The sequence below is a fragment of the Sphaeramia orbicularis genome, unplaced genomic scaffold (genome assembly GCF_902148855.1).
Source record: "Sphaeramia orbicularis unplaced genomic scaffold, fSphaOr1.1, whole genome shotgun sequence".
Classification (NCBI taxonomy): domain Eukaryota; kingdom Metazoa; phylum Chordata; class Actinopteri; order Kurtiformes; family Apogonidae; genus Sphaeramia; species Sphaeramia orbicularis.
In genome coordinates, this window is record NW_021941500.1 from 3,082 (window position 1) to 17,887 (window position 14,806).

At 45.2% G+C, this 14,806-nt stretch overlaps 1 protein-coding gene across 1 annotated transcript; it reads right to left on the reverse strand.

Annotated features, from left to right (window-relative positions):
• Positions 1-1,270: 1,270 nt before the first annotated feature.
• ftr83 (finTRIM family, member 83) lies at positions 1,271-13,958 on the reverse strand. Its single transcript, XM_030129655.1, has 7 exons — positions 13,208-13,958; positions 12,079-12,174; positions 9,493-9,726; positions 7,764-7,923; positions 7,508-7,564; positions 6,230-6,307; positions 1,271-1,879 (listed from the first exon to the last, which is right to left on the reverse strand). The coding sequence occupies exons 1-7, from the start codon at positions 13,784-13,786 to the stop codon at positions 1,353-1,355; spliced, it is 1,731 nt and encodes a 576-aa protein (XP_029985515.1). The 5' UTR covers positions 13,787-13,958; the 3' UTR covers positions 1,271-1,352.
• Positions 13,959-14,806: the final 848 nt, after the last annotated feature.

A 14,806-nucleotide genomic window follows, 5' to 3' on the forward strand; every position in this document is an offset into this window, starting at 1 on the left:
AGGAGGAACTGGACTCAGACCACCTGAACATCTGAACACCAAGGACTGGTCATGTGTGCGCTGGAACCCTCCCATTTAAGTCATCCCATGGTCCAGGCCGGACCCTTTGGTCCAGGCCGGACCCTTTGGTCCAGGCCGAACCCTTTGGTCCAGGCCGGACCCTTTGGTCCAGGCCGGACCCTTTGGTCCAGGCCGAACCCTTTGGTCCAGGCCGGACCCTTTGGTCCAGGCCGGACCCTTTGGTCCAGGCCGGACCCTTTGGTCCAGGCCGAACCCTTTGGTCCAGGCCGAACCCTTTGGTCCAGGCCGGACCCTTTGGTGTGTCGGTGTGGGGCCAGGGTCCACATCCATGCTCAGAACTCCTGCCCTGGCCACAGGAGCAGAAGTTTAGATCAAAAGTCTGAGTTACTGAGTTGAACCTCCTCCTTCTGCTCCGTGTTCAGGGGAACACTTCTGTGGACTTTGGCCCCACACCGGCTTTGGTCTGTGGAACCTATGTTTGACCCCCCTGGCTCCACCCTGGCTCCACCTGTGGCTCCACCCCTAGCTCCACCCCTGCTCCACAGCTGCTCCACCCCTAGCTCCACCCCTTGCTCCACCCCTGCTCTACAGCTGCTCCAGCCCTAGCTCCACCCCTTGCTCCACCCCTTGCTCCACCTCTGCTCTACAGCTGCTCCACCCCTAGCTCCACCCCTGCTCTACAGCTGCTCCACCCCTGGCTCCACCTCTGCTCTACAGCTGCTCCACCCCTTGCTCCACCCCTGCTCTACAGCTGCTCCACCCCTAGCTCCACCCCTGGCTCCACCCCTAGCTCCACCCCTGCTCTACAGCTGCTCCACCCCTGCTCTACAGCTGCTCCACCCCTGGCTCCACCCCTGCTCTACAGCTGCTCCACCCCTTGCTCCACCCCTTGCTCCACCCCTGCTCTACAGCTGCTCCACCCCTGCTCTACAGCTGCTCCACCCCTTGCTCCACCCCTGGCTCCACCCCTGCTCTACAGCTGCTCCACCCCTAGCTCCACCCCTGCTCTACAGCTGCTCCACCCCTTGCTCCACCCCTGCTCTACAGCTGCTCCACCCCTTGCTCCACCCCTAGCTCCACCCCTGGCTCCACCCCTGCTCTACAGCTGCTCCACCCCTTGCTCCACCCCTGCTCTACAGCTGCTCCACCCCTAGCTCCACCCCTGCTCTACAGCTGCTCCACCCCTTGCTCCACCCCTTGCTCCACCCCTGCTCTACAGCTGCTCCACCCCTAGCTCCACCCCTGCTCTACAGCTGCTCCACCCCTTGCTCCACCCCTGCTCTACAGCTGCTCCACCCCTAGCTCCACCCCTTGCTCTACCCCTGGCTCCGTCACAGTTGGATGAGGGTGACGGCAGACTCGTACCAGACCCAGAACCCCGGGTAGACCGGCTCGCTGAAGGAGGCCTTGAAGCGGTGGATCAGGGACATGGACTCCCCCACGGTGTAGAAGGACAGGGTCCCCCCCACGTGGTCCAGGAAGACCCCGATCCGGGACGAGTAGGGGGCGTTGACCTCCAGCTGGTCCTTGTTGTGTCGGGCCGAGTAGGCGGAGTCGGAGCAGAACAGGCTCCAGGACTTGCGGTTGTAGCCGATGCGCCCCCCGTCCCCGTAGCCCGTCCTCTTGATGCCCTTGTAGGTGACCCCGATGGCGGCCCCCTCCCCGCTCCAGTCCACCTCCCAGTAGAAGGCCCCCCCAGACAGGGCCTCCTTACACAGGACCTGGGGCAGGGAGTCAAAGCGGGCCGGGCTGTCCCCGTAGTTCTGGGGGTCTCTCTTCAGGGTGGCCTTTCGGTTTCCTCTGGACAGGTACAGCTGTTTGTAGGCGGTGTTCTGGTCCAGGGTCAGCTGACAGGCGTCTGGGGGGGCGGGGACAGAGGACCATCAGCCAACAGGAGAAGACATGTGGTCTAAACCCAACAGGGGACATGTGGTCTAAACCCAAACCCAGCAGGGGACATGTGGTCTAAACCCAACAGGGGACATGTGGTCTAAACCCAGCAGGGGACATGTGGTCTAAACCCAACAGGGGACATGTGGTCTAAACCCAACAGGGGACATGTGGTCTAAACCCAACAGGGGACATGTGGTCTAAACCCAACAGGGGACATGTGGTCTAAACCCAAACCCAACAGGGGACATGTGGTCTAAACCCAACAGGGGACATGTGGTCTAAACCCAACAGGGGACATGTGGTCTAAACCCAAACCCAACAGGGGACATGTGGTCTAAACCCAAACCCAACAGGGGACATGTGGTCTAAACCCAACAGGGGACATGTGGTCTAAACCCAACAGGGGACATGTGGTCTAAACCCAACAGGGGACATGTGGTCTAAACCCAACAGGGGACATGTGGTCTAAACCCAAACCCAACAGGGGACATGTGGTCTAAACCCAACAGGGGACATGTGGTCTAAACCCAACAGGGGACAACAGGAGGGGTCTAAACCAGGACTGTCAAAGGCATTTATACGACAGTGTAATAGGACCACATAAGAAAATAAAAACACCTGTCAATACAAGAATGAAAGTCGCAAAATACTGAGATAAAACCTGTCAGTTTATGAGAATAAAGTCGTAAAATATTATGAGAATAAGGTCGTAGTTTAAAAAAAAAAAAATAATAATATTATGACTTTAAACTTGTAAAAGTAGGACTTTATTTTCATTAAATTATGAGTTTTTTTTTTTTAAACTACGACTTTATTCTCATAATATTAATGTAATGTTAAATTTCTTTGATGATACAATTAAAATACTTAAGTCAAAGGGTAACGAGTCATCTGTAATCTATTCCATTTCAGGGGGAACCTTCCCAACACTCCAACTCCCATCATCCCCGTCCGTCACCATCTACTTCCCAGGTCACCGCTGTTAGCAGAATCTGTTAGATCCTGAACTAAGGGGACAGTGCAGACCCTCTGGCTGCACACACAGGAAACAGAGGTCAGGGGTTAAAGGTCACCTGCCTGCCTGGGGTCTGCAGGTCACAGTTGGTGGGACACCCGGCGGACTCGGCCGGAGCGGCTCGGTCTATCATCTGGAATGAACGCCAGAGCGTGTCCACAAACAGAAGTCAGTCTAACACAGAGGTCCAACACATTCACCTCTGAACCATCAGTGTCTGATTTCTGATCTGAAAGCAGCTGAACAGGTGTGAACAGGAGCAAAATACTGACGTTAACCCTTTAGGCGCCACAGTTATTGGAAAAAAAACAAACAAGGTTAACCCTTTCATGCACAGTGGTCACTCCAGTGGTCACTCCAGTGGTCAGTTCTTCTCCAGCTGTTCTCTTGTATATTCATGGGTTTGCTGTTTTAGTTCCAGATCAGCCAACACAGTGGACTCTTATGCACCATCCCATAATAATCCACGTACATTCAGACCAGTACTGTGACTGTGCTATTCTACATAAACCTGATCTGCACTCACATGTTTGAGTGGAAATCAGTTGTTAATTGTTATTAGACTGTAATTAACAGCTTTCTGAAACAAAGTTGTTTTTTTGTTTTTTTTTTGCATCTCCTCCTCAGACCCACTAATGCATTGTGTCCTCTGTAGGGGACAAAAGTTTGACAGTTTTACTTAAAAAATACCGTACATTACAAAGGACATTCCATTAAAAAAATCAATCAATAAATAAAAATTATTTTTAAAATGTATCTGAAAAAACTGTTGCATTATGCAGTTTCCAATCAAGACAATTTTTTTAATGTAAAAAAGCTAAAACTGTCAAATTCCTGGGTCTCAGAGGATTTTATCTCCATGAAATGAGTAATAACTAGTACTAGAGTGAAAAAATGTGAGAAAACATTAGCGATGTAGCAGTTAGTGGCATTAAAATGTTTTTATTTCATAGTTTTCACACAGTATATCACTTTCTGATGATGAGTTTTAAACACATGTTTCTTTGCTTCAAAAAATTAAACGCATGGTGTTCAGCTGAGTGGACATTTTTGTGACTCCACGAAAAATAGGTTCAGGGAAAAAAATGCATTTGCATTGTTTTTTTCATGCCTAAAGAGGAATAAAAACACTCAAGAAAAAAATCTCGACTAAGGTTCTCATAATTCATGCATGAAAGGGTTAAATTCTGATATTCAGATTTGAAAAGCTGTACTTTGGAAGTGTTTAGAGATAAAGTCACACTGTAAATGAAACAAATATTAGGTATGATCCATAGTTTATGATGGGAGTAAATGGACTCATCTAATTTGCATATTGTGACATCACATCGTGGTGGCCATATTGGATCGTGTAACTTTTAGTCAAATTGAACTTTGAACATATTTACATGGACATTTTCTTTGTGCATTTGATTTTTTGTCGTTTTATCCTAAAATAAATCAACTTAAACATTAGTAGAAAGTCAAATGCAGTAAGTTTTAGTATCTTTTTTTCCAAATCTGTCCTTATCTATCCAAACTAAAACTACATAAACTTTACTTAGTTACTAAACCAGCTCAGGACCACAGCATTAAACTGGATTTTCTTCTTCACTTTGAACAGAAACATGTCCTGAAATGGTGTTAGGACTGAAGGAGCAAATCTCATGTCCGACACCTGCTGGTGGGAGGGGGGAACTAGATTTGGAAACTCTTTCTGGAGCTATTATGGTCTGTTTAGCTTAATGCTATATAGTAACTTTGGCACTTAAAGGGTTAACCAGTCACATTTTGCATCATACCTGGACCAGAGGAGTCCTGAGATGAGTCCATTTCACTGTTTATTGTCCTGCACTTTGGTCAAATCCTTAGTTTTATTTATTCAAATGTAAAACATCATAAAGCAGAGTGAGAATAAATGCACAGTTTTTTTTAACCCTGCTTTACCACAGGACTTGTGTTCTAAAAGCTGTCGATCCTTTTTCTTATTCTTTGCTGAGTTACTGCTTGGAGACCCCTGATCTTTCGGGGGTTTCTGCTTCATAAAGCTGCCCCACATGTTCAACTCTCAAAAGTGCAAAGATAAAATACTTAGGAATCAATCTATGTCCGTGGTATCAAAGTCATTTTAGTTCAGGTTCCACATTCAGCTCAACTTGATCTGCAGTGGGTCGGACCAGGAAAACAAAGGAGCATAATTGCCTTTAAATCAGGGCTGTCAAACTCATTTTAGTCCAGGGGCCACATACAGCCAAATATGATCAGTAAAGTAATATAAATAATAGTAATGATAGGATAAGAACTTATAAATAATGTCAACGCCAAAGTTTTCTGTGTTTTTGAGTGAAAAAAAGTAAAATTCTGTAATGAAAATGTTTACATCTACGAACTACAACTGAACATAACATGAACAAATATGAACAACCTGAAAATACTTAAGAAAACTAAGTGTAATGTTAACACTATTACACCTTCGTTTATCATTTATACATGTGAATCACAACTTACAGATCACAGTGGATCTACAAATACACAAAACACTTAATAAAACGCAGAATATTGTTAAAAATTGTTAAAATTGTTAAAATACTGTTAAAATATTGGTCCAAATATGGAACCTGAACTAAAATGTGTTCAACATCCTTGACTCTTATTTTCTTCCGTATTTTCCATGTTTTCAGTGAAAATCAGGTATTTTCCTGTATTTGATTTTGTAATTATGTAGATGTTTATAAAAGCTCAGATTAAAGTTTAGGGTTATTATATTAGAAACACAGAAAACTGAAGGAAAAAATGCAAAAAAAACAAAACAAAACAAAACATTAAATTCTGAAAATATTTACATTTGCAAACTATCCAAAGAAAAAAGATGTGAATAACCTGAAAAAACTTGAAATTTCTTGAGAAAAATAAGTGCAATTTTAATAATATTATGCCCGAATTTATCATTTATATAATTTATACAGTGATTTTTTTTTTACACTAAAACAACGAGTTTTCATTATTTATAGTTTATCATGATAGTATTTTACTGGTCTGGCCCACTTTAGATCCTACTGGTCTGAATGTGTTAAATGAACTAAAATGACTGGAACATTCCTGATGGTTCATATGTTTAGTGTCATTTTTGCGTTTCAGATGTTCATCCTGTGGGCCGGATCGGACCCTTTGGTGGCCCACGGGCCGCAGGTTTGACACCTGTATTCTATGTAAAGCAGCTCCTAAAGGTTTTGTGGTCAGCTACAGGGTCTGACGGAGAATCTCATCTAATTCCACTTATGAGTTAAAAAAACCAAAAAGCTCAAACAAACTCAGACTCACATTTCAGGAAGTCGTCTCTGTACTGAGGTTCCTGCACCGGAATGGCCTTGTACATGGGAGCGTCATGAGCGGCGTCCGCTGTGGAAGTAAATATGAACAGATCAGATGAAACACACAGAAGACGAAATACATTTTTCCCAGGCACGGTAATGACATGGTCCATAAACATCCTTCATCTTCTTCAAGGATAATGTTTAAGTTTTGAACATAATCAATCAAGCGTTTCCACCTTTACAAACTTTAGTTTTTTCAGTATATGTGTGATTGTTTGTTCACATCTGTCTCCTCCTCTGGGTCTTTCTCACTGTTTTCTCATATTGAACAGTTAAAGTGTGTGAACTCTGATCTGTCTCAGAGTCTGAACTGGGCCTCAGTCTGTTGTGGTGGAATGTGTTCATGGAAACGCTCCAACAGTTGGACTTTACAATCACAGTTTAACCCTGTTTGACCTCACAACATCATTCCTGGGCCTCAGCCAAGCATCAGATGGCTCCTCCCACAGCCCGACGGCTCCTCCCACAGCCCGACTCAGGACAAAGGAAACTGTAAATGTGTCCGACTGAACCTGGTCCAGTTCTGCACAACTGCACACACTGTTCACAGGGCCCTCCTAAACTGAATGACCAATGACATGGAATAATGAATGACCACTAAAATCTGGTGTAAGATTTGGCGTAACAGCTGCTCCCTCGTCATTCAGAATAGTGTAAATGGAATGGCAGCTATAATGGGAATGACAGATGACTGACTAACAAAACACGACGTGTGGGTTTCCTGGCTGGCTGCTAGTGAACGAGGTGTCATGGCACACATGTGATGCCTGGACTCTAACGTGTCAGGAAGACGACAGGCGACGCTTTAGTCCCGTAAAGTTGATACAGAAACGCTTTTATTTTGAAATTCAAGTTAGATGGGCTGGCGCGGCTCCTTGGACCTTCACTCCCAGCTGAGGTCAGCCGGCAGACCAGGGCTCCACCCACAGCGAACTTCAGGGGCTAAATGCTCTTACTTCCATATTCTGTTCACTATATTTACTGGAAGCCAGCCAGGAAACCCACACCTCGTTTTTCCTTATTCAGAGTCATCTGTCATTCCCATTATAGCTGTCATTCCATTTACACTATTCTGAATGATGAGGGAGCAGTTGTTACGCCAAATCTTACGCCAAATTTTAGTGGTCATTCATTATTCCATGTCATTGGTCATTTGGATTAGGAAGGCCCTGTGAACAGGTTTTGTGTTCATGGACATTGAACAAAAGTCTGAGGAGACGCTCACCTTTGACCGACCGCCTCTTCTTGGTGTCGTCCAGTTCACAGAAGGTCATTTTGTTCACTGCAGAAACACAGAGGCAGAGTGGTCACAGAGCTCAGAGGTCAGGTCAGAGGTCAGAGGTCATGTTCCCACTCACCTGCTTTGGTCACCTTCACCAGCTCAGAGGTCAGAGGTCAGGTCAGAGGTCACAGCTCAGAGGTCAGAGGTCAGGTCAGAGGTCACAGCTCAGAGGTCAGGTCAGAGGTCAGGTTCCACTCACCTGCCTTGGCCACCTTCACCAGCTCTTCGTTGCTGAAGTCGTTCAGGTGTTGCTTCATCTCGGACACGGCCTTGGTGACGGGGCCAAAGGAGAAGTAGGGGTTGACGCTGACGGTGGGCAGTTCCTCCGCCTCAGTCTGAGCGATCAGCATGTGGTAACTCTGAAGAAACACACAAACACACAATCAACTGGTACAGACTAATACCTGGAGCTGTGAAGACTAGTGATGGGACTTTTGTCTCTTTGAAGGGAGTCGTTCAATCAGGAGTCGTTCACTGAAAAGAGTCGTTCAACAGACTGGCTCTGTGATGTTTTCTGTATTGTTTTGAAACACCAGTGTTGGAATGACTAAGGGGCTGTTTACACGGTGTCGGATTCAGTCGACTCCGGGAAGAGTTCATGGCGGATTAGCCTTCTGTTAACATGGAAACGGTGCCTAGAGTGCCTGAATCCGGAAACTTTTGATACCAGGGTCCAGGGTGGAACGTTATCGATACACTCCGCATTCCAGCTCCGTGTTAACGCGAGTCGGAGCGTTCCGGGGTAAAATATGACGTCACCGCATGCGCGCGCAGCCAAGAACTGCCAGTTAACCCACTCCGGGCCAGTTGGTGGCGGTAATGCGCCTCCAAGCTGGTTTGCCAGCCTCTATGACACAATAAAGCTGCAGAAAAAGAAGGAACAACCACAACAACAATGGCCGGTTTCAGAACAACATACGTGCTGCTAACTGTGCTCAGCTCGTCTGTCCAGACAAAGAAGTCCTGCGTCTTTGTACGACCACTCGCCATTGTTGTTTGTAAATAGTGTTGTCCGCCTATTCTTCTTCTTCTCATTTAAAGGCTGTCTAAACCGGAAATCGTTTGTGCGCAGGCGCATGTTTTACCGCCACTGTTTCCCTACAGCTCTACATCGCCAGCTACTGGTCTGGCATGGCCACTACAGCGTATTCAGCCGTCCTCGCGGACTCATGTGAACGCAAATCGTTATCATAGCGGCTTCGTCTTAACGCGGAATGATTTTATAACGCAAAGGAGAAATCTTTGCGGAATTGGATCTTAGTGTTGCCGTGTAAATGTAGCCTAAATTGGCTACATGTGATGATTGACATTCCATTTTAAAGGTGCTGAATTGGTGCGGCAGTAAATATTATCTTAGTGTAAAAAAGAATGGTTAGTTCAAACGTGTGGGTTAAATCCATGACATGAGAGGTGACATTAGACAAATGATGGAACTGGAGCAGAAACATCCCAGTCCATTCTGTGGACTAGTCTGTAGAATAAAAATGAAGAAGAAAATAAAACATTTTCTGATGAAAGAACATTTGATTCTCCTCAAAACAAGAAAAATAAATGTGTGGAAACATATGGAAAAAATTGCTCAAAACACAACAGTGATTCATCACTGCAATTACAGTACTTAAATACCTAAAAAACTTCAGTGCAAATAAAATACTTCAAGTAACATTGCAAAATATCTGATATCTCTGATATAAATATCAAAATGATTCCACATCAGGAGTTCTCTCACTTCTACTCTGTATATAAAGCCAATGCCTCCCCAGTGACGCTAAACTGACAGGCAGTTGGACACTCCCTCCTTAAAAAAAAAAAAAATGAACGGCTCTTTACAAAGACTCAGTTCCCATTGTTCATTTCAAAGAGCTGTTCAAAAGATTTGATTCGTTCGTGAACGACACATCACTACAGTGTATGTGCTGTGGGCTGACCTGGATGAAGTGGATGTGGTCCTCGGTCCTGGACAGTTGGGTGATCTCCTGGTCCCTCCTCTTCAGGTCTGCGATCTCGTGGCTCAGACGCTCCATGTGACCTTCTGCGTTGTTCAGTGCCGCTCTCTTATTGGACGAGATCAGCTTGGCCATTTCCTGTTGCATCCTCTCGATGGAGCGCAGCATGTCGGCGAACATCTTCTCACAGTCCTGCAGAGCTCTCTGAGCCGAGTTCTGGGTCAGACCGAACCACAGTGAACACCAGTGTCAAAATTAAAGGTTCTAACATCATTATCGAACTGATTATCTGATTAACAAACAGTTTAAAAACAAATACAAACTAGAAGCACTCGGAGAGCGCAGACCTCCGCCAAGGCTGATCAGTGGCCCCCCCGTGGGCCCCCCCACCCCCAATGATAATCATTTCTTCCTTATCCCATTTCCAACAAACCCTGAAAATTTCATCCAAATCTGTCCATAACTTTTTGAGTTATGTTGCACACTAACAGACAGACAAACAAACAAACAAACAGACAAACAAACAAACCCTGGCAAAAACATAACCTCCTTGGCGGAGGTAACAAATGATTTTTATTAAATACACAGAGGAAAGGGCCTGAGGGGGCGGTCCGGTGTTTTTCATAGTGGGGCTTTGACACATATGTGCTGTTAGTATTTAGTTTAAATATGGACATATGATTATGTTATTACTATATAGGACAATATAGAATATTATATGAATTTATGTTATATATGTATATGTGTTTTTGCGACACAGTGGTGCAGTGGTTAGCACTGGTGCCTCACAGACAGAAGGTCCTGGGTTCGATTCCAACACCAGTCGACGGGGGGTGGGACCTTTCTGTGTGGAGTTTGCATGTTCTCTCTGTGTCTGCGTGGGTTCTCTCCGGGTACTCCGGCTCCTCCCACCATCCAAACACATGCACTGATAGGTTAACTGGTTAATCTAAATTGCCCATAGGTGTGAATGTGACAGTGATTGTTTGTCTCTATATGTTCAGCCCTGCGATGAACTGGAGACTTGTCCAGGGTGTACCCCGCCTTCGCCCCTATGTAGCTGGGATAGGCTCCAAGAGACCCCCGTGACCCTAGTGAGGATAAAGTGGGTTCAGAAAATGAATGAATGAATGTGTTTTTGTTTGTTTTGTTTAGTTTTTATTAATATCTGGTAGGATAAGTAGTAAATAGGTATTATCATATTAGTGTACTGTATATAGGAAAAAGGATGTGTGATATTGTTATACTATTATATTATTATTATTATTATTATTAATAATTCTTTCTTATTACTATTATTATCTATTTATTTATTTTTTGTGGTTTGTTTACTTATCAATCATTTATGTACCAATACTTATATTTTGCTGGTTGATTTTTTTTTCTTTTTTTCACTGTCTACATCAGGGGTCTCAAACTCCGGTCCTCGAGGGCCACTATCCTGCATGTTTTAGATGTATCCCTCTTCCAACACACCTGATTCAAATGATAAGCCTATCATCAAGCGCTGCAGAAGCCTGAGAACGACCGTCAGGTGTGCTGGAAGAGGGAAACAACTAAAACATGCAGGATACCGGCCCTCGAGGACCTGAGTTTGAGACCCCTGGTCTACATGTTCGAAATAAAGATTTCATTCATTCATTCATTTCTCAAATAGGATCATTTTATTTTTAGCTTCAGAATTCTATTTTATGAAATTGTTTACAAAATTTCAGTATCACTTGTAGAAAAAAAGATATAATCAATATAAAATTAAAACTAAAAGGGAATAAAATATATAAATGCACTATTAACTTTAATAATAATATTTGTTCTTGTATCAGTGATATTTTCAGTCTGAATCTGTTGAACTAATTCTTCAACTGTACATGAATATTCAAAGGTTCTGTCCAATCCAATAATTAGTCCAATATTCTCTGTTATTATCTGTATTTATCACTGCAGTTGTAATACTGTATGTGTGTCCAATAAAAGTTTAGGATCATATTTGTAGCGTTTTAGTTCCAGTCAATCTGTTATTCTGAAACTGCTGTCCCCATGTCACAACAGATTTGTGTTTCAACACTTGGATCCAATATTGATCCTAACTGTAGTTGAACATCAGAGCTGAAGCCCTGTTTCATCTAGGATCAGTTTCTGATGAGAAGAGTATGTTTTACACATTTGAATAAAGTAAAATAAATAAATAATTACATAAATAAATAAATAAGATGTTCATTTTGAGGAAGTATTTTTACCATAAACGTTATTTCTGTCATTTGTACCATGTGTCATGTGACCTATTCATACATGTTTTAATGAAAATGTTTTTACAGTTCTAGTTTTGGTCATTTGGTTCGTTCTGGATAATGACCTTGTATTGAACAGGACATGTTTCCCTGCGTCACATCTGGATCTGGTCCTACTGCTCAGAAAAATGGAGGTGTGTCATTAATCAGAAGGCGTCAACACTATTTTTACTTGCGCCTGTCATGGCTGCAGCGTGCAGGAATGTGGTCTGAGTGGACGGCCGGCCGAGTGGAGGTGTGTTCTGCTCTTATCGCTCTGATGACGGCAGTGGGTGCCAACCTTGAGAGCGTCCACCGCCTGTTTCAGCTCCTCCATCTGCTTCAGTCGGTCGTGGATCTTCTCCTGGATCTCGGCCTGGGTGGCGCCCAGCCGTTGCTAGGAGACAGAATAAACAAAACAGGCTTCAGGTTTGACAGCGGGTGCAGCTGCAGGTGAAAGGTGACGAAAGGAGGAAGGCGTGGACGCAGGAAACAGGTGGATTGTGATGTGATGGGCGTGTGTCCCACAGCTCTGCAGGCTCAGCTTTAAGGCCTGTACAGGTTTATTCAAAGACACACCTTCATGCACCAGCTGTGCAGCGGACCATGATGTGTACATGTATCCAAATGAATGACTCTGACTAAATGAAACTGTGTAATTGTGTGTTCTGTATTCCTGTTCCTGTTAATGTGAAAAAAGTAAAATTACAATAGGAAAATAAGTACAATTTAATCCAATAAAAACTGAATAATCTAAACAAATATGAACAAGCTGAAATTTCAAAAGAAAAATAAGTGTATTTTCACCAATATTCTGCCTGTTACTAAATGTTCATGTGCATTTATTGATCTACAACTTGTGTTAATAATAGGCTGAGTTAAGATATTGTTGAAATGATGTATTTTATGTAAATCCTATATTTGTTCATAGTAATATAACGCCAGAAACCAAATTGTTTAATAATAAGTATCAGTCCTATTACAATATATCGTATAAATATGCTTAGACTAGGAAGGTTATTCCTGTTATGAATTATAGAAAGAGAGGGGGCGGAGTTTATACGTTCTTCTTCTCACTCCTTTTTTAATATGTATTATATGTTTTAAATGTATTATATGTCTGATTTTCAAGTGTTTTGTTGATTTATTTTCTTCTGTTTTGACATTCATATTCCAAATAAATACATCAATCAATCAACCAATCATTCAATCAAATTGCACTTATTTTTCTGAAGAATTGTCAGGTTGGTACATGGTTGTTCAGGTTCATCATATTTTCATGATGTAATTTTACTTTTTTTCACACTAGAACAGTAATTATTTATAGATTATTATGTTATTCATGTTGCTGGTCCGGCCCCTGGATGTGACCCCTGAACTAAAGTGGTCTGATGTGACCCAAACCCTCAGGTTCTCCGTTGGTTCCTTACCTGTTCCTCTGCTCTCTCCTGCTCAGCTGACACCATGTCGTGGCCTTTGTGTTCTTTGACGGTACACAAGACGCAGATGCACATCTGGTCGGTGCGACAGAACAGTTCCAGTCCCTTCTGGTGCTGAGGACAGATCTGTCGGTCCAGGTGTCCGATCTCGTCCACCAGCTTGTGTCTTTTAAAGGTGGCAGACTCGTAGTGGGGCTTCAGGTGCTTGTCGCAGTAGGACGCCAAACACATCAGGCAGGTCTTGACGGCTTTGTGCTTCTTGCCCACGCAGATGTCGCAGCCCACGTCCTGGGGTCCGGCGTAGTTGTAGTCGGGGGACGGGGGAGGCGGAGGGAAGGCCTCGGAGCTGCGCTGGAGGGTGGAGTACCTGGACCCGGACCCGGCCTTCCTGGGGGTGGGCCTCTTACTGTAGGTGACCCTGCACTGGGGGCACAGGTAAGACCCAGTGTGGTCCGCATGGTCCCAGTAGGTCTTCAGACAGATGGAGCAGAAGGTGTGACCACAGGGGATGGACACGGCATCCCTCAGGTACTCCTTACACAGGTAGCAGCCGTCCGGGTCCGACGACATGGAGGCAGACGGGGGGTTCCTTCAAACAGACGGAGAAACAGCAACGAGCAACGACTGGAGTCAGACAGGTGGAGTTCCTTCAAACAGACGGAGAAACAGCAACAAGCAACGAGCAACGAGCAACGAGCAATGAGCAGTGAGCGGCGTCAGCACAGGCTCAGAGTGATCCCACAGCAACCACCAGCAGCACTTATATAGAGTAAACACCGAGGGAAGGAAGGGACGCCAAACTGGTTCAGCCGAAACCAGTCCAACAAGGGCGGGGCAACCAAAGGAAGGACACAGGCCACGCCCACATCAGGTACAGAACGGAAAGAGAAGGAATGAATGTGTGAACGCAAAACAAAAGGACTGAGACTGAGACAGGACGTGGACCCAGGGGTTTGGGACAGGACGTGGACCCAAGGGTTTAGGACAGGAAGTGGACCCAAGGGTTTAGGACAGGACGTGGACCCAAGGGTTTAGGACAGGACGTGGACCCAAGGGTTTAGGACAGGACGTGGACCCAAGGGTTTAGGACAGGAAGTGGACCCAGGGGTTAGGACAGGACGTGGACCCAGGGGTTTAGGACAGGACGTGGACCCAAGGGTTTAGGACAGGACGTGGACCCAAGGGTTTAGGACAGGAAGTGGACCCAGGGGTTAGGACAGGACGTGGACCCAGGGGTTTAGGACAGGACGTGGACCCAAGGGTTTAGGACAGGAAGTGGACCCAGGGGTTTAGGACGTGGACCCAGGGGTTTAGGACAGGACGTGGACCCAGGGGTTTAGGACAGGACGTGGACCCAAGGGTTTAGGACGTGGACCCAAGGGTTTAGGACAGGAAGTGGACCCAGGGGTTTAGGACAGGACGTGGACCCAGGGGTTTAGGACAGGAAGTGGACCCAGGGGTTTGGGACAGGAAGTGGACCCAGGGGTTTAGGACAGGACGTGGACCCAGGGTTTAGGACAGGAATGGACCCAGGGGTTTAGGACGTGGACCCAGGGGTTTAGGACAGGACGTGGACCCAGGGGTTTAGGA